Source organism: Monomorium pharaonis, chromosome 9 (assembly GCF_013373865.1).
Source record: "Monomorium pharaonis isolate MP-MQ-018 chromosome 9, ASM1337386v2, whole genome shotgun sequence".
NCBI lineage: Eukaryota > Metazoa > Arthropoda > Insecta > Hymenoptera > Formicidae > Monomorium > Monomorium pharaonis.
The window spans coordinates 15,167,880-15,191,038 of record NC_050475.1 but is presented as its reverse complement, the minus strand read 5'-3'; the positions used below and the strand labels follow the sequence as shown (position 1 = coordinate 15,191,038).

General features: G+C 31.9%; 1 protein-coding gene and 2 long non-coding RNA genes across 5 annotated transcripts; 2 read left to right on the top strand and 1 right to left on the bottom strand.

The window, feature by feature from the left end:
* Nucleotides 1-480: 480 nt before the first annotated feature.
* On the bottom strand, nt 481-17,058 carry LOC105837674 (transmembrane protein 18). Its single transcript, XM_012682642.3, has 5 exons — nt 16,581-17,058; nt 2,951-3,068; nt 2,816-2,870; nt 2,608-2,701; nt 481-2,523 (listed from the first exon to the last, which is right to left on the bottom strand). Exons 1-5 carry the CDS (start codon nt 16,656-16,658, stop codon nt 2,383-2,385), a joined length of 486 nt encoding a protein of 161 aa, XP_012538096.1. The 5' UTR covers nt 16,659-17,058; the 3' UTR covers nt 481-2,382.
* On the top strand, nt 8,940-11,337 carry LOC118647393. Its single transcript, XR_004964674.1, has 2 exons — nt 8,940-9,932; nt 10,012-11,337. It is a non-coding gene; the product is annotated as an uncharacterized LOC118647393 (long non-coding RNA).
* On the top strand, nt 17,025-20,430 carry LOC118647392. 3 transcript variants are annotated; one of them, XR_004964673.1, is made up of 4 exons: nt 17,025-17,144; nt 18,960-19,183; nt 19,303-19,518; nt 19,875-20,430. It is a non-coding gene; the product is annotated as an uncharacterized LOC118647392 (long non-coding RNA). The 3 variants fall into 3 exon arrangements; XR_004964672.1 differs by lacking the exon at nt 17,025-17,144 and adding an exon at nt 17,260-17,978 and having other exon boundaries at nt 18,980-19,183; XR_004964671.1 differs by lacking the exon at nt 17,025-17,144 and adding an exon at nt 17,260-17,978.
* Nucleotides 20,431-23,159: the final 2,729 nt, after the last annotated feature.

Sequence of the window (23,159 nt, the reverse complement as noted above, 5' to 3'; positions counted from 1 at the left end):
TTTTATAATACTAATATGATATTAAGAGTTACAAAAAAAGGTATTTTTAATCATTTATTGAAATTTAAAAAATGTGTTGAAACTAAATATTAACAACTTTTTGAAATGTTTTTACAAACAGCCCATCAATTATAAAAATAAAAGTATTTGAAACATAACTGAAGATAATTAAAATATAACTGAAAAAGATACAACATAATAGAAAATGTTATGATGATTGTCTTCGATTTATTAGCTCAAGTCAATAAGCACTTGCGTATAGCGACAGTAAAAAAAAACTAAGAACTGCGTCTTGTTTGCATGAGTCAGTTTTAATGATACACATGAATACGTATAAAAATGATTTTGTATGCAGGCATACATAATGCGATTTGCAATTCGCCGAGTCAGCATCGTGACGCGACGCGTTGCGGCGCATCGCGTAGAAAGACGAACGGGCGAAAAACGCGAGTTGGAAGAGCGGAGCGGGCAAGGCGTTTGTATATGTGAACAAATACTCTTTATTATTTTAAGACGGTTAAACGCTTATATTAAATATAAAGGCGGCAAGATAATGCGTTTTGATTTACATTCACTATACAATTCAGAAAATGACAATATACAACACAACACGACACACCACATTTCACCATATTATACTCCGAAACGCGTTTCCTCCTCAAAATCGTGAAGACACGTGGAAAAATTATTACTCACGCTCACAAAACTCGTTCACTCACGCACGCGCACTCGCGCCACGTGCATGCTGATGTTATTGTATACTGTGAATCCTTAATTAATGCGTTATATCTCTTTACAGCGGAGCTATTACGGTGAAGTGACATGTGCTTCTACGCTACTTTTTATGTAATAAGTACATTAATATTACGCATTAAGAACACTTTGATTCTTACGACCAGTATCTGAACAATCAATGTCAACCAATATCAAAACAATGTAATTAGTGGAATGTTCTCTCTCTCTCGCGCTCTCCCCCTCTCGCTCTTTCAGGAGACCTCGACCAAACCCCAATTAATTACGCGTTTGGCATTCGATGTATTAAGTAATATACACCACCTGGGGGACCTCCCAGACGCGCACAAAACGGACACCACCAATCAGATTACTGCTTTAATTAAAGTTAGAATAAATTTATACGATTAGTAGTGTCAATTTTACACTGTGCGCATCTGGGACTCACTTAATATATGTACAATTTAATGTCAACTTTTATCATTGCAACTTGAAAAAAAAAAACGAGACATCGAGCACGACAAATTATACATTCAGACTTTTTTTGCCGTGAAAAATTAATCGCCGATCGTATATAATTAGTCCTACAATTATAGATATAACTGCATTTTAGTCGAAGTCGACCTCAATGATAAGACAAGGACAAACGCGTGACTTGCTGTATTATCGTTCCCGTGCCCCTTCTATATAGTTATTGTTCGCAGTATGAGCCGATTATCTCTCATCAATTCAGCTGCGTTTCGCGCATTAAGTGGTTTAATTTTATAAAATCGTTGTGTATAATACGGCACAATGTCGGGAGAGTACGTACATGCTAACCGAAAGTTTGACTAGGTAACACCGACGTGCGTTATTATTCTGGTCCTGTACCGTATTGTTATGTATTTCGTTATGTATATTTTTCTTTCCTTCCCCAATTTCTTTCTGTCGCACAGGTCTCCGCGTGAAATATCAATCTGGCTAATCGACGTTTCGCGATGTGAGATCGGAACGATTTTTCAAAAACCTAGTTTAGAAAAAAAACCATTTTATTTAATTATATTGAACTGGACAACATATTTCTTATAGATTTGGATGCTAAAAAATGCGGCAAGCCAATTTTCACCAACACGTCTCCAAGGTTTCCAAAATAATTGAGATTTACTGTATAAAAGTTTTTTTGAAATAAAAAAAAAATTTTTTAAAAGGTTAACATTTTCTTACAATTCGGATAGAAAACATGAATGTATTATTTATTTATTTATTAATTATAAAGTGCACTTTTTTAAATTTTACATTTCAGATCAGAATTTAAAGATAATATTAACCTTCTTTACAAAAAAATCAAATCTCGCAAAAAATCTTTTTGTGCATTAAACCACAATTATCTCGGAAACTTAACAAAATTGCTGCTTGCAGCATTGTTTTTAGCATCCAAAAATCTGTAAGAACACATGTAATGACACATCTTGTCATGTTTAAAATAATTTTTAACTGTAAATGGAATCAACAATGGCCAAATGTTACACAGCGCTCAGTGAAAATCTATCTCTAGTTGTAAGTTGACGTAAATATAATCCTAGCGATATTTTTTCTTGTCCCTTAATTAAATAACACGTTTTTAGCACTCTCTCGTACCACCGTGTATTATGACTAGACCGTCAATATTCTTCACTCGTGCTTCGGTCGGGTCGTTCTTTCGGTATTCGTCGCCTCGCGATCGTTGAGCTGGCGATTTTTGGCTTGCTGAGCCCGTAACTGAGCCCGTTTGAGAAATGTCATTAATTGACTGGATTGATAAAGCCAACTGGCCTGAAAGATCATATGACGATCATGCGCGTGGTACATTAAGGAATATGCGTATTCGACACTGGAAAAACTATTCTCTACACTTACCACCATGATCATGCAATTTATTAAAATGGGTACGGAGAAAACAACAGATATAAATAGGCCTTGCGAGTCGAAGTACTGCTGTCTTGAGAATACCCTGTGAAAAAGTTATTAAAGTTATTAGAGATAAATCAAACGGAACTGAAAAGTAATAAACTGAATGTGTGAAAAAATTGAATGGCACGCGGCCATAGTAGGTTTTAATACGTACATCCAGTTTGTCGCCGCAACTTCGTTAATACTTTCTGAGAAATAAACCAAGAGTACTGAAACAGAAACAACACCGTGATAATATTACGTAAAAATTGGATAAAAAATTCGCGCAAATTACAACAGATGTGCTTACAAAGTATGAGAAATAGGATTATCTGAAAATTTGCATGGTTTCTCGTCATTAACGCAGTCATTGTGACGACAATGTGAAAAGTCAATAACGCGGCAAGCCATGGATCCCTCCAATCGATCTGTAACAATATATCCATACCAAATATAACGCTAGTATCAAGGATGACGCTAAATTATTTATTTGGTATACTCTGAATATATAAATCAGAGTCATAAATATGAATATTTAGACTAAAGGGATATAATATGGAACATCTAATTTTAAAAAATTACGAAAAATTAAGAAATTGGTTTTTTGAGTAAAACAAACGTCAAATTACGACAAAATTAAGGTAAATGGTCTGATAATTGAATGTCCCCAGTAAATGAGAAATCCGTAATATAATGGCGCAAAAAAAACGAAACAAATTTTGACCGAATTTTTAGGCAATCTTTAGTGATCCAACTTTGCGAAAAATCATTCAAGTTATATAAACTTTTTTTTTAAATTAAAGGGCAAAGACTCTACTTTAAGAATTCCTAGGCGAAAGTTTGATTTGTTAAGTGTGACCCTTTTGTATCGCATGAAAACCAAACATGTTTTTTTTTATTGAAAAGAATAAAAGTTTATTTTTTACAAGTTTTCTCGTTAAAATCTTGCTAATATTAATCCAGATTCTTAAGGTTTATTCTTTTCTAAGCAATTACAAAAAACATGGCAATACGATGTTTTTTGTTGATTATACACGAGTTTGAAATTTGCACTGCATTTTAGGGTATTTTAGCGAATAAATACAGTATTTTTTATGATACTATGAAACGGTATCAATATGATATTGCACATTAATTTTATTGTTTAACTCAATCATACCGCCATCATCAGAATGACCCAATGTGCATCACGCGGAGGTTGACGGTCGAATTTTACACATCATATGAAAAGGACGGATTTTTTAAATAAAATTGAATTTTTATTTTTTATGTATGAGTATGTGTGTATATATATGTGTGTGTGTGTGTGTGTGTGTGTGTGTGTGTGTGTGTGTGTCATCTGAGCAAGCTGCTAAAATGGCGAACCTGTTGTTGACTTCAGTAAAATTGACGCGTCAGTTATCTGTTGTATTCAGATCAGTAAGTGCAAATTTTCACTTGATAAATTTCACGGCCACATGATGTGCAAAATCCGACCGTCAACCTTCACGTGGTGAACATTGAGTCACTCTGATGACAGCAGTATGATTGAGTTAAACACGAATAAAATCAATGTGTAATATCATATTGATACTATTTCATGGTATCCAAAAAATATATTTATTCGTTAAAATACCCTAATATTCAGTGTAAATTTCAAACTCGTGTATAATAAACAAAAAACATCGTATCGATGTTTTTTTTTAATTGCCTATGTTTGTCTTGTTTTTTTGCGCCAGTGCATATTTGTATTTATTAAGATATTTGTCAATAACAGTAAAAAAATGGCATACAAAAAATAAAAAATGGAGCATTTTGTATTAAAATAAGTAATAAATATTGCCAAAAAAAATTTTTTTATTATTAAATGAGGATTGATCATATTTTCTTTTGCCTTTTTAACATTTTTAATGAGATATAGTGCCTACATTTTCGATAGTTTTTAAATATTATACAGTACTTATTTAAATATATTGTATATTATGATTATGAAAAACCTCAAATTAATTTAAAAAGTTTATTTTATTAAAAATTTAGTATTTAAATAAAAAATTTTAATTTTAATTATTGGTATTATCAAAATGTTAGGTGCGGAGAGATTGAATGCGCATTCAATTATTAGTCAACCCATATTTATGTTTATGTCCGAGTGATTGAACGTTTATAATTAATAATTAATAAGTTTTTAAATAATTTTACTCGATAAATGATGAGTGATTTTATTTTATAATCTGAAATTAGTAAGATCTTCTAAACTAAATAATACTTTCAATAAAGTAAAAATAATTATACATTGTTAGTATAAAAATTAAAGGTAAACCTTGACATATGTTGTCAAGGTCACACTTTTTAGTAATATTTCAAGCATTTTAGCCAGCGCATTTTTGCGTGCTTTAAAATAAGAAAATCTATTAATTTATGCGTTTTATAAAAATTAATACGGCATGTAGGGGGAGGGCGAAACTCTTCCCTTGCAAAGCAGAGATATCATGTATCGTATTTATAAAACTTTCTTTGTTAATTTTTTAACGAATCACGAAAGCCGGCTAAAATCTTTTGAACATCACTTAGGAAGGAGACCTTAACAACATACGTTAAGGTCAAGGTTTGTTAAGGTTAAGGTTTACCAAATAAAAATCTAACCTTAAATTATTGCTTATATAAGGTTCTATTAATATTTGTACTATATTTTCAATTTTAAACATAGGATTTGTAATGGGTAAGAAAAAAAAATTATTTACAATCCTTGCTGTAAAAGCAGTTAGAAAGGGTGAGCTTACAAGAAGTAAATAAAAATTTTGGAATGTCTAAGGCAATACTTTATCTAGAAGTTATAAATAAAATTTCTTTGAAAATTTTAATGGATCCAGTGATATATCTAACTAAAAACTGAAATGCATATTATTAATTATAATGCACACACACATACACAAATTTCAGTTTTGTTGATATGATAATTTTCTACAAGTAATATTTTTAATACCAATTACGTCCAAATCTTTGATCTTTAAAAGAAATCTATCTCCCTGTATCTATTATAATAGCACGAACATTATCAAGCAATTGTGTTTTGGTCACTGGATATCCTAGTTGAATTAAAAAAATATTCCTTAGAAAAATTATCCAATCTACAATTTTGTTTTTTTTTCTTTATGTGTAATCTTTAACAAATACTACCTTAACCCTTTGCGACATGATAGTCGATATATCGACCATCTATCTTGAAGTCATTTTTTAAATTTTTCAGACACCAAATACTGCATTTTATTATTTTTTCTTGTAATTTTACTTTAGTAAGAGTCTTAGTAGTATTTGGTAGTAATTTTCCTACATTATTAGTTAATTTTGTTATATAAATAAATAAAGTGAAAAAAGTGTTTTTTACAATAAATGTATGTCAGAAAGAAGGAAGAATCATGAAGCTGCGAAAATCAGTATACAGGGGTTTTTGGGATCGCTGATTACGAATCCGCTATCAGATTTCGACGATTCTTTTTCAAAATGATCTAATATGGCGATTTACGATTTTGAGTATTTTAATAAGTTTTTTATGGAAATTGATATATTGAATTTTCTCAGGTCGGAATGTTGAAAAATTTCGGAGTTTCTTACTTTTTTTTACAAGAAAGATGCACAGAACTACCTTTTCTAGGTTGATGTATAGGTCAGATTTTTGAAAATTAAAAATGGAAAATTTCAAATAATGAGTGATAAAATTTTTTTTTGAGATTTTCTATTTTTTCGACAATGGTACATAGAATATAAACTGTATATCAATTTCCATAAAAAATTGATAAAAAATACTTAAAATCGTGACTTGCCATATTGGATCCGCCATTTTGAAAAAGAATCGTTAAAACCTGATGGCAGATTCGTAATCAACGACCCTAAAATCTTTTCTACACTAATTTTCATAAATATCCAATTAATAGAAAAATGTGTGCCGCAAACGGTTAAAAATTGAAAATACAGCTAACAATATATGTATATATATATATATATATATATATGTGTGTGTATATACGTATGTGCGTAGGTACATTTTCATTGGAAGAAAGATTTTTGGTCCCCATACAATTTTTTTGCAAATTTATAAAAACGTTGACACTTTATATATTAAACACGCATGTATATTTCCTTGTATTAAATAGAGTAAATATAATAATTTATAAATATCGTATTTTATTTGATAAATACTGGTAAGATTTTTTGGCCGTTTTCCCTTAGCCTTGTGATAAATGTCGGTATTCTGTACGAGTTCCGCCAAATAAAATATTTTATTTCAATTTCAATATATGTTTTATTAAATGCAAATTATTTTTAATTCTTTAATTTATGTTAAATATATATACACAAATATACATGCAAACAATATGCGAATACATGCGTGCGTGTTAAATATATAAAAAGTGTTAACGTTTTTATAAATTTGCAAAAAAATTGTATGGGGACGAAAGATCTGTTCTTATTATTAATGAATATTTTATTAAAGTCTCATGTAATGCGCCTGCGCGAGAACAACCGGCCCGTCTATCAACACTGATATTAAACTTATTCGCCCGTGTCGTGTGCAAAATGTATATACCCAGACAGCACCAGATATCGTACGAATATTATACTCTCATACGTAATGTACTGTGATCATACCGAATATACGTAAAACATTCATATAACGTCTCAGTAGAATGTCATTTTGATATATCCTCAAGATAAACTTAGAATATAGCGACTGAACTTCGCAACTCCTACTGAATATACTGAGATTATATCTAATATACTCAAAACATCCGTAAAATATCCTATGATATATCTCATGTATATCTATCACATATTTCCAAAATATCCGCGTAATATCGAAAGTGAATCATGTCAACGCTATCTATGATCTGTAACGTTACGCATTTTCGTCTGCCGTGTGATGCAGACACGTGGTGAAGTGTAGGGTGTGAACGTGCGAACACGAACTCACGGACAACGTGGTTTTCTCAGGAATTACGCCCAGATAACTCTGGTATGTACATAAGATATAATATAGTAACGTAAACTATAATAATATATATATATTGTATATATACATATATTATTTAGGTTATAACCTACAATTATCTGAGCATAATTTCCCAAAGCACCCCAGCGTATTCAACAGATATTACGCTTCATTTCTCGCGATAGCTTCCTGATGTGCGAAATGATTAATTCCTCTTCTTATTTCTTCTTGCTAATTCTGTATGTTTAATTCCTTGTTCCTTATTCCTCTCATTATGCATGAGCCCATATAATGTGAACATAGACATATTGTGAATATACTGAAGATATACTTTAGACATACGTATAACATTCTTAAGATATATTCGGTATATTCTCATAAACTGCCAGCGAAATTCTATGGGATAAGGCAACGCGGACATAGTACGTTATGAGTATATACTCGCCATATCACAGACGTATCTCTAATATTATACGAATATTGCAATATACTTTCGCAATATCCTATTATCGTTCTCATAATCTACATGTGCTGTCTGGGTATATATTCGTATAAATGTATTTTCAAACTCATTAAATTAAATTATATAATTATATTATCTTTGTTATCAGAGTGTGCTATGTGCATATAATGTAAATAATATAATTATTCAAATAGTTATTGCAGTTTATATTTTATACTTCTCTCTTGATATTATATATTTTGTTATATTGTATTTGCAGTTTTAAACAATATTAAAATATTTTGCTTTATATTAATGTATATTCGCATTTGTAACAATGAAAATGTACGTACGCACATACGTATATACATGCTACTTTTGTTATATATATGCATTTATGCTTTATATCGTGTAATACGTTGAGTATTATGTAATTAAGATTAATCCGTTTTTATGTTCTAATATAAAAATATACGCAGAAGAGGTAGTTATTAAATGTGACGCGACTAAAGAAATAACGCAACTTCTGGCGCGGCGCCTATAGCACGAGATTATCATCTTGTTTTGCCAATAATTGAGAATGATGGAACCAATATATTATTATATATGGATGGATTCGACTTTTAATGCTCTTTAATTTTTGTCCTTACAAAAATTTCAAAATGTCGAAAAAAGGCGTTGGGGTGGGGGATTCAAATTAAAAAGTTTGAAATATTTGAAAAATCTAAATATACTATTGTAAAGAGTATAAAATGCCATAAAACTTTTGTATAAAACATGTTTTCATAAATCTTATATTTTCAAAGATATTCGTCAGAAACGAAAAAATGTATTATTTTCAAGGAGTGGTTTCAACCCCTAAATGTCGAGATATGCCGCTAAAAAAAATATGGGTCTAATATTTTTTCTACAACATATTCAAAGCTCATTAAAATTGGTGAGGAACAGTTCTGTCCGTTCCCTTGTTAGAAGAATCGATGAATAGTCTCTGCTCATCAGACTTGTAACATCCAGGTTTCAGTTTGTTCATTCTCTGCACCACATGAGTTTGCGACTTTTCAAGCAAAACGAGATGTTCGTAAAAATACGTATATAAACGTTTGAAATTCAATTTCTTGTTTTTTGTGACAAAGCGACGCTTTTTTCTGCCAGATGTTTCTAAAATTAGATAATCTGTCATATGATATATTAATGTTTTCCACTAGAAGACTGTGCGATGTCCAATAATGCGATGTTCAATCGTGCGGTGTCCAATCGTTACATGTCCAAAAGGAGGTCACCCACCAATTGTTCATATTTAATTATTTATAAGCAAACAAAATTGAAAAAAGCGATTTTTTCAAAAAATGTGATTTTTAAAAATCATTTAAGATTAGAGGCTAAAAATTTTTTTCCAAAATGTTTCACATATTAGATTACTTTATAAATAAATTATAAGATTTAGGAGGTGTGAAAGTGAATAGTCGTATGGCAGTGATAGTGCATATGTGATAAAAATAAAATGAAAAAAATAGAAGTAAATGGGAAGAGAGAAGAGTAAAGTTGCTGGGGAATTGAAGGGAACGTGATAAAAATAGGAAGAAAGGATAGAAGACGGGCAGAAAGATCGCGGTTAGGGAGATTAAGATGCATAAGCGAGCACGAGAAAATGTATAGAGAAGGGAGAGAAAAAGAGGTAAAAGGGGATAGAAAAGGGCTAGAGAATACGGATAAGAGAATTAAGTAAGGTAGAAAGGTGAGTTAAAAAAACGGAAAAGAAAAATAGGATAAGGCTAGAAAATAAAGTGAACAAGAGATAGATAGGTTATGTTCATTTCATCAGAATTTAGAGAAATAATTAGACGAGAAAGAGAGGACGAGAATGTACGTAGATAAGAAAAAGAGGTAATATAATATAGAATATATAAGATGGATAGAATATATAATAGTAAATGAAAATTGTATAAGATTTTACGGATTTTAGAGTAAAGGAAAGAGTGGACTCAGATCGCAGTCCCTAAGCGATGAAACTGAAAAGCAGAAAGAAGAAGAGGAAAGGATTGCAGAAAGAAAATCAAGAATAGGAGAGGATGACGAAGCAGAGTGTATACACGAGAAAAAAACGGAAAAGGCAAATGAATGGAGACTCGGAGTAACAAGGCAACAGAATTCTGGAGAATTCTGAAGAAATTATAGGAAACGATCCAGAAAGCAACAATAAAGATAGGCGTAGAGGAAAGAAAAGGAACAGATTTCAAGGTCTGGTAAAACAGGCTGTACAAGAAAGAAGAAGGGAACGTAAAGAATTTTAAAGAGGTGAAAGAAAGAGTTACGAGAGAGGATCGATTAAAAAAAAAAAGAGTAAACTAAAAGGCCTTCTAGACCAGAAGCAAGATAAAGAAAATGAAGGAAGGAGAGGAAATAGATTTTGAAGTCTGAAAAGACAATGGAATTGTGAAATACATAACTAAGAAAAGAGGAGGAAAGAAGCGAATAAGAAACAACATAGTTAAGAAAGAAGGGAAATCTACTTGGTGAAACTATTGAATAGAACAGAGTTGTAAAAGAGAGAAGAGACAAGAGGAAATATCATTGTCAAGGTAAAGGAGCAATAGACATTATTTATTTTGATCCATACTGTGCAGAGAGGGAGAGATAAGTAAAAGGTTTTTCACCCTCTTTATGGATGGATTGGAAAGCAGCTTATGATAACATAAAAGAGAAAAATTTAAGTTGTATACTAGGATGTTTGTATACTAGTTGTATACTAGGAATTAGGAAAGGTGAACTCAGACGAATGGAAGATTGAAAGAAGGTACAAGGACACAAAGGCAACAGTAAGGACAGAAAGATTGGCAAAAGTTTTGCAGTACGATGAAGAAAGACGGGGTTGTGAAATGGGTCCTTTGGTTTTCAACTTTTAGACAGCGAAATTAGATAGGTACACGAAGAATAGAAGAACAGAAGATGTATAATTAGATTAAGAGAGGATAAGGTCACGAAAGGTGTAGAGATAATAGAAAGTAGAGAAAAAGGCTTTAATAGAAAGGTTAGACGAATATAGTTATAAGTAGTAAGAAGATTGTAAACAGAGAAAAAATGGAATGATAGATGAAAGAAGAACAATGACATTTGAATAGATTGTAATATAGGTAGGGTTTTTGCGATTAGAACGATACAATAGAATATGTTATGTTATGATAAACATGCTAGGAAAAGAAAAGAAAAAGGGTAACTAACAAGGTATGAAATCTAGGAGTAAGGATTTACAGAAATAATTTTTAGTAGAGGAAGATGAAAGGATGTTTAGGGAAAGGAGGAGGAAGGAAAAAAGGGAAAAGCTTTTGTATATCATATTTTATGTAGAATTATAGCAGAACAATAAGATTATATATGAATAAAGCCAGGCAACGTCAGTTAGGATAGATGGATAGTTAAATGGATGGATGGAGGTATGTCTGTGATAGGAAAAATTGTAAATCAAGTCCCCTTCTTGGTAATTGTAATGCTGAAGTGAATAAAGAATTAATATAAATAAATTACTTTTTCTGCTGTAAAGAATAATTGAAAACTATACATTTATCTCCAAACTATGGGATTGTTTTTCAAAGACATAATAAAAATGTCCAAGATTAAAACATCTAGCGCAATATTATGAGACAGACCAGATTTTTTAATGCATAGGTTCTAACATTAATAACGTTACAAATTAAAAGGTGTATCATTGATTACCCATGTTCATTATTTTTTATTTTTTTTATTTTGACATTTTGTAAAATGTTTTACATAAAATTCGTAATTAACGATCTGAAAAGCCTTTCATTATGTATCTGATTTACTTTTTTCATTTACATTAAAATCCTCTATTCTATATTATTATAATGTACTCGCTACTATAATAAATCTTATATTTAATTCAGTACTTGATTTGAATTATTAATTAAAGTCACATTGCATTGCAATATTGTAATTATTTTATAATACTCCACTATCACTCTTCAATTTATTTTAATAAATCTAAACGCATTAATATATCAAGATTTAAAGATACAAACAGAATATTAAAGCCGTTACAATAAATTTACGTATTACATCTGATTATTTCTTTCTACATACATTTGTAAATTTCTAAATTAGTAGCAATCTACAGCGTTCTTTCATATAAATCTTGAATTTTTATTATAAATTCTTTGGTCATTTGTATGTTAATCCGTTATAAACTTGAATTTTTGTATATTATGACACATTGTATATTTATGAATTATGACTTGCATATATGTTTTTTATTTAATGTATATATTATCTGATTTGTAGATATATTTTTTTATTTGATTTGTGTATCCGATTTTATAATGTATTATTAATTGAATTAATTTCTTGACCTTATCGTACTTCTTCATTTTAATTCTTATTTGACTGAAATTCATTCGGTATTATATAATATTACTATTTATTTATTTCTCTAGGTTTATTCAACTTTCATTATGTTCTTACTGATACGTGTGTGTAACTTTTTCATAACAAGATTATGGTTACTTTTTTTATTAGAGATATTTATGGCAATTGCCTGTATTTACATTTGAAATTTGATTAATACAAGTTATCCCAATTTTTGTATTGAATATAATTTGCAAGATTAATTCAATTCTGTAATTTAAACAGGTTTATATAGAAAAGGATCTAATTAGTTTTAATACAAAACAACACTTTTAAATCGGTTCATTAGATTTTTTTTCTGTCTGGTACACAAATTACAAAAACCTTGTTTTGAGATTCTGTCATTTTTGCAACAAAATGTTTATATTTTTTACAAAAAAATTATTTTGTATACTTTAAGATGTAAGCAAAACATAACCAATGTTTTGTAAAAGATAACTTATTATAGCAAGGATATTGCGTGGTCACATGCACATGCGTCTAGCGGGCAACACACACACACACACGCACGCACGCACGCACGCACGCACGCACGCACGCACGCACGCACGCACGCACGCACGCACGCACGCACGCACGCACGCACGCACGCACGCACGCACGCACGCACGCACGCACGCACGCACGCACGCACGCACGCACGCACGCACGCACGCACGCACGCACGCACGCACGCACGCACGCACGCACGCACGCACGCACGCACGCACGCACGCACGCACGCACGCACGCACGCACGCACGCACGCACGCACGCACGCACGCACGCACGCACGCACGCACGCACGCACGCACGCACGCACGCACGCACGCACGCAAGCACGCACGCAAGCACGCACGCACACGAACACGCACGCACACGCACACATACACACACAAAAGATTGCAAGGGGGGCCTACGGCCCCCCTCCCGCACCAACCCCGCTAGTAAGAATATTCTGGACAAAAGTACGCAAAAGTACAATGCTTTGTTAATGATAAATTATGACTTTGTTGATGATAAATTACGACTTAAGAGGATGCTAAAGCCGTGTGTTTTACCGACATTCTGTTCAACCATTTAGTTTGAATTTACAGAATTGATAATCCTTTTACACTTTTAAAGTACGTACACAAATAAGCCCAGGGAAGATTAGATAAAGACTAAAAATGCAAAAAATTTTTTAAAGTTTATTTGTTTATAAAAATATTTGCTTTAAAATACAAGTTATGTAGCTTATACGTACAAATGAATGGTGTTCCTGGGTTCGAAATAGATTGAGGAATAAGACTATAATCGTCAAATTACGATTACAAGCCGTAAAAAAAAGATATTTATATAATAAAAGCGCTTAAATGAATACAATTTTTAATCACATAAATATGTTTTTTTACGGCTAGTAATCATAATTTGACAAATATAGTCTTATTCCTTCTATTCCAAACTGCAAGACACAATTTATTTGTAAGTATAAGCTATATAACTTGTATTTTAAAGCAAATTTTTTCATGAACAAGGATAAATAATGACTCTGCATTATCGACTTCAATCAAGTTTGATGAGCAGTTTAGCATCCTCCTAAGGAGATCCCTTATCCAAAGCTGTCCTGTTTTAGCGATTTTTTTGATTATTTTGATTATTTTCAGTTCATTAATCTTTTAATTGTATTTACAGAATTAAGAATTCTTTTCCACAATTAAAGAACAGATAATAACAATGCGCACGTAAGAATTTTATACAAAAAATAAAAAAATTTAATTCAATTTACAAATTAAATTCTTTTTTCGTTTTTTATATAAAATTCTTACGTGCGCATTGTTATCATCTTTTTAACTTATATTACCGTTTTTTTTTACCAATTTTTACTTTTACCGTTTACTTAAACCGTTTTATCTTTGACCAATTATGTAATGTCATCATATTTTTACAAGCAATATTCTAAATAATAAATATGAGTCTACGATCTATTGAAGAACATATTGAATGTAATCATCTTGGTAATCATTCTTAATTTACTGATTATTAACAAAGTAATTGTACAAAACATACATAGGAGGTCGTAACATCACCTTTTCTCCTCTATTATTATTTTCTATACTACCGCATATTCCCAAAAAATCTTTTTAACTTATATATCTAGAAAGAAAAAAATTCTATTTAGTTTAATTTGAAACTTAAAAAAGTTACGAAAAACTTACGGATTTTGTGTGAAAATTGATAATATTTAATCAAAGTCTTATTAAACTATATTTAGATAAATTAGTAAATTCAGAAATACATAGTAAGTAAAATACAAGCATTTGTACCAATGCACAAAGTAAGTCATGTAATACAATAAATTGTAGGTACTTAGCTAAATCTTGAGTGATACCAATAAGCACAAATAATATGCAGGTCCAAAAATTTTAATTCAGAAAGATAATTATCAATTAATAATTTTTTGGTCCTTTAAAATTAGAATAAAATCTTAATACAAAAAATAATCTGCAAGAAAATTATTTTAACTAAAAATAATTTAACATAAAAACATCAAGGCAACAATAAATAAATTTACAATGATAGAAAAGAAGAGGTCAAATTATAAGCAAACAGAATACAGAACATAGTTGTGCTGTAAATTTGTGTTAAATTTAATATATATTGCATATTCTAAATGGTTCACTCAAATTTTTGTACTAATTTAACACACGATAGTATGTTAAAAAATTCACATAAAAAATGTGACATTTCAACACAATTTAAAAAGTAGAGCGTGGAAACATATTCCTTTTGTAAAATTAGCATTTATGATGTATTGATACATATGTACATTTTATTCAAAATTCTCACGATATTTATCACGAGATATTTATCACTTCTAAAATATAATAAATTTTGATTTTAAACACAATTCAGAATACTGCGGTTAGAAAAATATTAAAATGCTACACTTTTCAAATTATGTACGTGATACATCTCGTTTACATTAATGTCAGCTGATTGTGAGAGAGATTAGATCCGAGTTTTTCGTTTTTGATCATGATACAAATAAGTATACAGGAATTGATTCTTGGGAGAAAAAAAACAAGACAACTGATGGACCTACTATGCGTGTTTTGACAAACCAAATATCAAAATAGTGCCAGATTTACCGCCAAAGCAGAACACATGACTCGCTAATTAATCACAATTTGGAGTACTGCATCATTACTTTTTGTTACGCGATCAAAAACGAAAAAAACTCAGATCTAATCTCTCTCACGGTCAATTGACGTCGTCGATGTAAACAAGATGTATCTACTGCTTGAGATATGGTAACAAAAAGTTAGATGATTGACTGGAGAATGTTGGGGGGACAGTAAAGGCAACGGAATCGCGACAAGGTGGCGGAATAACGATGAAAATAAAGATTGAAGAAAAAGAGAAAGGAGAGAGAGGGAGAGAGGGGGGGGGGGGAGAGAGAGAGAGAGAGAGAGAGAGAGAGAGAGAGAGAGAGAGAGAGAGAGAGAGAGAGAGAGAGAGAGAGAGAGAGAGAGAGAGACGGACGGACGGACGGACAGACAGCCAGAGCGTTTATTTTAGTTCTAGGGCAGGCCCTCTAAGAACTTACAGTAAAGTACAAGAATGAACAGAGATCAATTTGCATAACAGCAACAAGAATAAAAACAGTAGTTACATCATAATAGTAGAAATAGACAGAACTTAGAAACAGAAAACGCAAGCCTATATAAACTTAATGACCATGATTCGATTTGTTAGACGGTTTGGCTTTTCCGCAGATGCTCGAAAAGCCTCCGTCGGAAAGAGGTCGGCGAAGTAGAGGCCCTGTAGTGGAATTCTGTAACTCGTAATCTCGTCGTTATGTGTTATAACGACAGTTGCGCAGATATTTTATACGGTAAAAAATCTGCGCAACTGTCGTTATAACAAATAACGATGAGATAACGAGTTACAAAATTCCACTACTGAGGGTGGTAGGTAAGGAGTTCCAGAAAACAGAGGTAGTGTAGAGGAAGGAATTGGTAGATTGAGGTTCGACAGGCCAGGAGAACGAGAGAAAGAGAGAGAGAGAGAGAGAGAGAGAGAGAGAGAGAGAGAGAGAGAGAGAGAGAGAGAGAGAGAGAGAGAGAGAGAGAGAAAATGGGCTTTGGTACTCACGCTTTGTAGGAAGGGCCAGATGCCGTCTATACTGTCCGTGGCGGTGAACAGACTATTAAACGATTCGTCGCTTGACATCGTGTCTCTGGCGACGCGTGGATCTCGTACGGGTAGTACGTACTGCGACGACTGTGCCGGTCACGACGACGGCGACGAGAACTGGGTGGCGCCGGAGCTACGGGCGGTGACAGAGAGCAAGGCGAGTGCATCCGCGCGATCCAAAAAGATCCAAACACATACACACTACCGTTCACACACCGCTCGCATAACGTTACACCGGCAGCGTGCTCGCAACTGATTGACTGACTGACTGAAAGATTGACTAAAACGGGCAACGAGATCGCCTGCGCGAATGCAGCACTTGCAGTAGTCAGCGGAGGAGATTGTGCGATAATGCCGGTCAGTATAAATCGTATCCAGAATTCCAGAGTTGTCGATAATGACTAATGACTGACTACTGCAGCATTCAGGCTATCACACCATAGACTTACTAGAATTATAGAGCTTGTACTAATGGAGGGGACTTGGTGCATCGTGACGCGCGCGGGGAGAATCGACAGAGAGGTGGATATATTCTGTCTTTTTTTCGGTTACAAGATAAAATCCATAAAAAATGGCGGAGGAATGTTGGCATTTCTCGAAAATCCCTAGGATCCATAAATTTATTTCTAAAAGTTGATAACACTGTCGCGCGTTAAGAGTACGCAAAGGTGTACACCGTGTACGATCGTACAGCGCTCGTCAATATGAAAAGTGTCATATTGTAAGGGTGACGTCCCATGGCGCGTATTGCGATACGCGCGTATCGGGCGTATCGAACTCTGCAACCAATCACAGACATTCCGCTGCTTTCAGTACGCCGAAATATGTCTCTTATGTCCCATGAAGCGGATTACGCGGAAGCGGAACGAGCGGATCACCAATCATGGGACTGTTTCAACGGAATTTTTGAAAAGGTTCTATTAGAACGATCCCGTGATTAGTGATCCGCTGATTCTGCTTCCGCGTAATCCGCTCCATGGGACATAAGAGCCACATTTCGGCGTATCGAACATACACACACACAAGCATGCGTGGCCATTTCTAACCTTTTCGTGCCCATAAGAAGTACACAAAAAGTGACAAGAAGGAGTACCACGCGTAGTACTCATAAATCTGAAGAGGTTATAGTAAAAAGAAGTAAATTATATACACCGCCCAGTGCACACGCCATGTAACATTATACGACTGTGCATATATATGTGTGCGATCCGCTCGATTATGAATTTCCGCGGATCGTCAACGTATCAAAAACGGCGGATCGTCTGTCATTGGTCGAAATTTAATACGCCCGATACGCGCGTATCGCAATACGCGCCATGGGACGTCACCCTAAAAGCGTATCAAAGATAAATAATAGTACGTATTTTTAAACTATTTCTAACTGTTAGAGTAAAAAGTTTATAATTACAATTTAAATCTAAATAGATCAAAATAGAGAAGAGATTACAAGGATCCCAGATAGCACAAAATATTTATAAAATATTTATAAGATAAAAAATATTTATAATAAATAAAAAAGATACGCTAGAGTTTCTTATGCGTTTCTTCTTAATGTTAATCCTTTTCTAAAATAAATATATGAATTTTAATGAATCTTAAAGACACCTTAATAAATTTTAATTAATTTTCAATTAACGAATCTTACTGAATCTTAATAAAAAGGGGTCAATTGAGAGGGATTTTCAGTAAAAATTTTAGTAATACATTTCCATTAGGGAAGCTCAACGCTGATTACTAAAACATCGTTACAATACACAATAAAACAAAATAATCTTGTATAAATATTATATAAATATACATATACAATTAAAACGTAAAGTTTTTATCATAATAAGAATAAGACCGCGTAAAAAATACTATTTAAATCAAAATAGACCAATTAACGATTATAATAGGATCTTAGGCCGGTATTCATAGTCGGATCTTATATTTAAGATCATCTTAAGTACTGTCTTAAGATGTCATCAACCAATCACAGAGCCGTATTAGCATCTTAAAACATTACTTGAGACGATCTTAAAAATAAGATTCGACTATGAATACCAGCCTTAATGCTAAAATCATTTTTCATCTGTAATTTATTGTAAATTTATTTTCAAAAAATATTTTTTAAAGATTATATAATTATTTTTCATAAACCATTTAGAAATGATACAAAAACTATCATCAACAATATATAGAATATATTTTTAAAATGTACTGAAAAATATTTATGGTATATGAACTTGAAATATTTTTTATATTCTTTGATAAAATGGTATAAATATTTATTTTTAATATTTTCATAAATGTTTATCATAATTTTTTTTATACCTGACAAACTCGGACATAAAAAAGGGGCCCTATTCTTGAAATAGTTGCGCATACATAAATAGCAAGTTGCGAATGATCGCAATGGAAAATCCCTAGAACGGTATTCTTGACTGTCGCAAGCAGTAACGTATACGCAATTTTTCGTGTACGATGCAACGAATAGTTCAGACCATTCGTTTCATGAGAAACGTATACGTTTCGATGATGAAAAGCAATAGTAAAAGCCTCCGCGTACCATTACATATTAGGTAAGCATAATATTTTATAAATTAAAAATAGAAGTATTGAAAATTTACTACACATTGCGTTTTTTTGCAAGTGAATCCTATCAATTGAATATTAATAAAAATATTCATATTGGTGTTAGTCAGCCAACAGTCTCCCGCTGCATCCACAAAATTATTAATGTTGTAACAAGAGAAGAAATAATGAAACAGGATTAAGTTTCCCAGTACGTTAGCAGAATTGAACACGTTATCCTGGAAGCACTCGCAATACATTTATATGGAATAACTCATATGCAAAAAACGTGCTATGGTTTATCTCTAAAGGCGCTATCCACACAAAAATTTCCTTTTAGTAGGTAAGGTGTTAAGAAAAATAAATGACGAGTAATGTAATGCATGATTTAATGTTGAAACTTGCAGAAAATAATATATATTTTCTGCAAATATGTATATATGGAGGAGTAAAAGCCTTAGTGGTGTAAGTCAATTGTTTAAAATATTAATTTGTGTGCATAGATGCAATTTATATATTGTATAGATTGCATCTGTGCACACAAGTCAATATTTTAAAAAATTTAACTTAAACCACTAAGGCTTTTATTTCTCCATATATTAAGGAAATTTTCAGAAAATTATTAATATAAAATCCTAATTTCCCCCACGAAAACAAATAATATCATAAATTTTTACGTTAAAATGTTTTGGATTGCAGGTGATTCAAGGTATTCTTTCAGGCCTTGGATGATGACTCCTATAATAGGTGCTATTAAAGGTAGTCCAGAAGCTGAATATAATACCAAACAAATGAGATGTCGTGCATTAATAGAATAATGCAATGGAGTTCTGAAAATGCGGTTTGTGTCTATTGAAGTATAGAATACTCCATTACTCTCCACCAATAGCATCTAAAATTATATATACATGTGCTGTTTTACATAATATGTACATTACCCAAAATGTGTCACTAAATCTAAATGACGATAATGAAGATGTAGATTTTGGGATGTATAATAACAAAAATCGTATTGAAAATGAAAGAAACGTCCGTAGAATTGATCTAAATATGGCAGCTGGTAGAAATAAACAGCAACTAATGATTGCAAATTACTTCTCGTAAATTATAAGTATCGTTTATCATTTAGTATAGTTTTTATCAATAGTGGATTCATATTAATTAGGAATATATCATATTTTAAGTCAAAAATTTTTCTTTATTCTTACAATGTATATGAATACAAATAAAACATATATAATATATAAAAGAATTATATAAAAGACTTTTAAATATTATAACGTATTCTTCATGGCATGTAACATTCCCACTTTTAAACATTTATTAAAATATAAAATAAAATTAATTCTTATAATAATCCTCTTTCTTTAAAATTTACTAAAATTCTCATGTATTTATTTATTAAAAAAAGAAACGATTTAGTAAAATTTTATTTTATAATTTTAGACGTCTTATTAAAAAAATTAAAGTAGTAAACTATAATACCTGCTTTTTCATATATTAATATTGCGTATAAAATCTTTTTAACTCAATCTTACTCAGTCTTATTAATTTCATCTAACAATTAAACCTTGACAAGTTTAAGATCACAATTGTTGCAATATATTACATGAACAATCTTATTTTTTTACTTACAAAGATGTAATAAACATGTTAGATGTAACAAACAAGACTTAAATATAATAAACTCAATATTTTTTATAATTAATTTAAATGAGCGCATCTTAGCTTTATTAATTTTGTCGATGTTTGTAGGAATGTACGTCTATTTTCCGACGTTGCCAAACGTAAATCAGTGCAATGGAAAGCGTATACGTTTTTCTCTGCGAATACTACACTTTTATATTCAAGAATACCATGTCAGAAACGTATGCGCAATTTCACCGTTCGCAACGTGCGTATACGTAAAGTTGCGTACAGTTTCAAGAATAGGGGCCCAGGTTCGTAACTATACAATCTGAGGCCCGATTCTCGAACTCATACGAAAAAAAATTGCTTACAAAGATAACACTGTGTATTCATTAAGTGGTACGTAATTTAGAATCTAAAAGATGTATGCCAATCAATGAATGCACAGTATTACTTTCGTATGTAAAAATTTTTTGTACTAATTGTAACAGCCCAAAGCCCAAGTAGACACCAAGGGTGCGTTCGAAAATAGCTTTGGCTGGTGTTGGGAGAAAAGGTTAAGTTGGTAGTATTGAGAATTTCCAACGCTGCGTTTGTTTTTCCCATCCCACACAGCACACTTTATCCTAGGGATGTCCCTGGGATGTCATTTTGGGATATCGCAATATCGTTGGATATCCGTGGACCGTCTGCGATATCCAAGGGATATCCAAGGGATGTGCACAAATGTCCACCGATCCTGTAGATATCTCAAACGATATCCAGAGGATGTCCAAGGGATTTCCTGAGATATCGTAATATACCCTAGTCAGCCCTAGTGAAAAAATTTGTCAGAATTAAAAAAATTTTTTTCAGAATTTCTGATAAATATTCCGATTTTTTATAATTGAAACGTTTCTCGGAAAAACTTTAAAAATGAAAAATTTTGATTAATTTAGAAAATTTTTGAATATTTCTAAGTATTTTTGAGAGTTTTTAAGAATTGAAAAAAACTTGAACAAAAAATAAAAAATTCTAATTATTTTTACGGTAATCTTGTAAAAGGAAGAAGACTATAACAACATATATGTTTCAGCCAAGCCACAGTCATTAAAGCATTTTTAATCTCTATATCTGAAAAAACGATCACCTATCCAAGTGTCAACCATCGCCGACGTTGCTTGACTTCGAAGACCGTACGCATCCTAACGCTACGTGATAATCCATAAACACTTCTTGCCTATGCATACATATTTGTTATAGATCATTACAATAGATGTTATCAGAAGGATGAAATATGTAAATATCCATTTGTCAACCATCGTCGACGTTGCTTGATCTCGAAGACCGTACGCATCCTAACGTCTCGTGATGATCCATGAACACTTCTTAATTGTTTATGCATACATATTTGTTATAGATCATTACAATAGATGTTGTCAGAAGGATGAAACATGTATAGTTAACTTATATTTTTATAAATAAATATAAAGTTTTATAGTTTTTTAATTTATTTTACATATGCACGCAAAATAGCATGTGAAATAACTTATTAAAAAGTATGTTTTTGCTCTGTTCGTATAAAATCAAAAAAATTTTTTAATGTCATTTTTTATAATTTTTTAGTATTATTAATATATCACATTGTTTCGATATGTGTACTTTCTTTATGTTCTGTTTTAATCTACGTTTCTTAGAGATTTAATTTGCGCTTTTGTCACTCTTTTATTACATTATAATTCACTTTTCCTTTACACTTGATTTACGCTCCATTAATTGTAGAGATAAAAGATATGATGGGATATTGATTGGATGTAATAGGATATCATAAGATATTAATAGAATATCTTATGATATTTAATATTTTAAGATATTTTTGAGGGATATCGAAATATTTTAATAGAATATTATATGATATCTTAAGATATTTTACAATATTTTAAGATATTTTTATAGGATATCCCGTGTGCTACTCATTGGGATATCTGTGGGATCGCCTTCGTCTGTCTGGGATAATTTGGGATATCCTCAGGATAAAGTGTGCTGTGTGGGATCAGGCACGACTCTTAGTGTTAATTTTTTTGGTTTCAGATTTCTTAATGTTACGTTTTCGATCACAATTCCGGGGGACTCGACCTCTGAATTTCCGAACCCTTCAAGTATCGATCTAAGTCGTCGCATTTCAAAATTTCCGTTAAGAATTGCCGTTGCCCTTATCGTACAGACTCCTATATCAATTTGAGTTTTCAGCATAATGTTCCCGACTCGAACCTCGCGTAAAAACTTATTAACTTGATTCGACTCTTTTTCGCTACAAACAAGGTTGATCTCTTCCTTTTTTGGTTCAATTAAATCTTTCTTTTCCGCACATCGAGA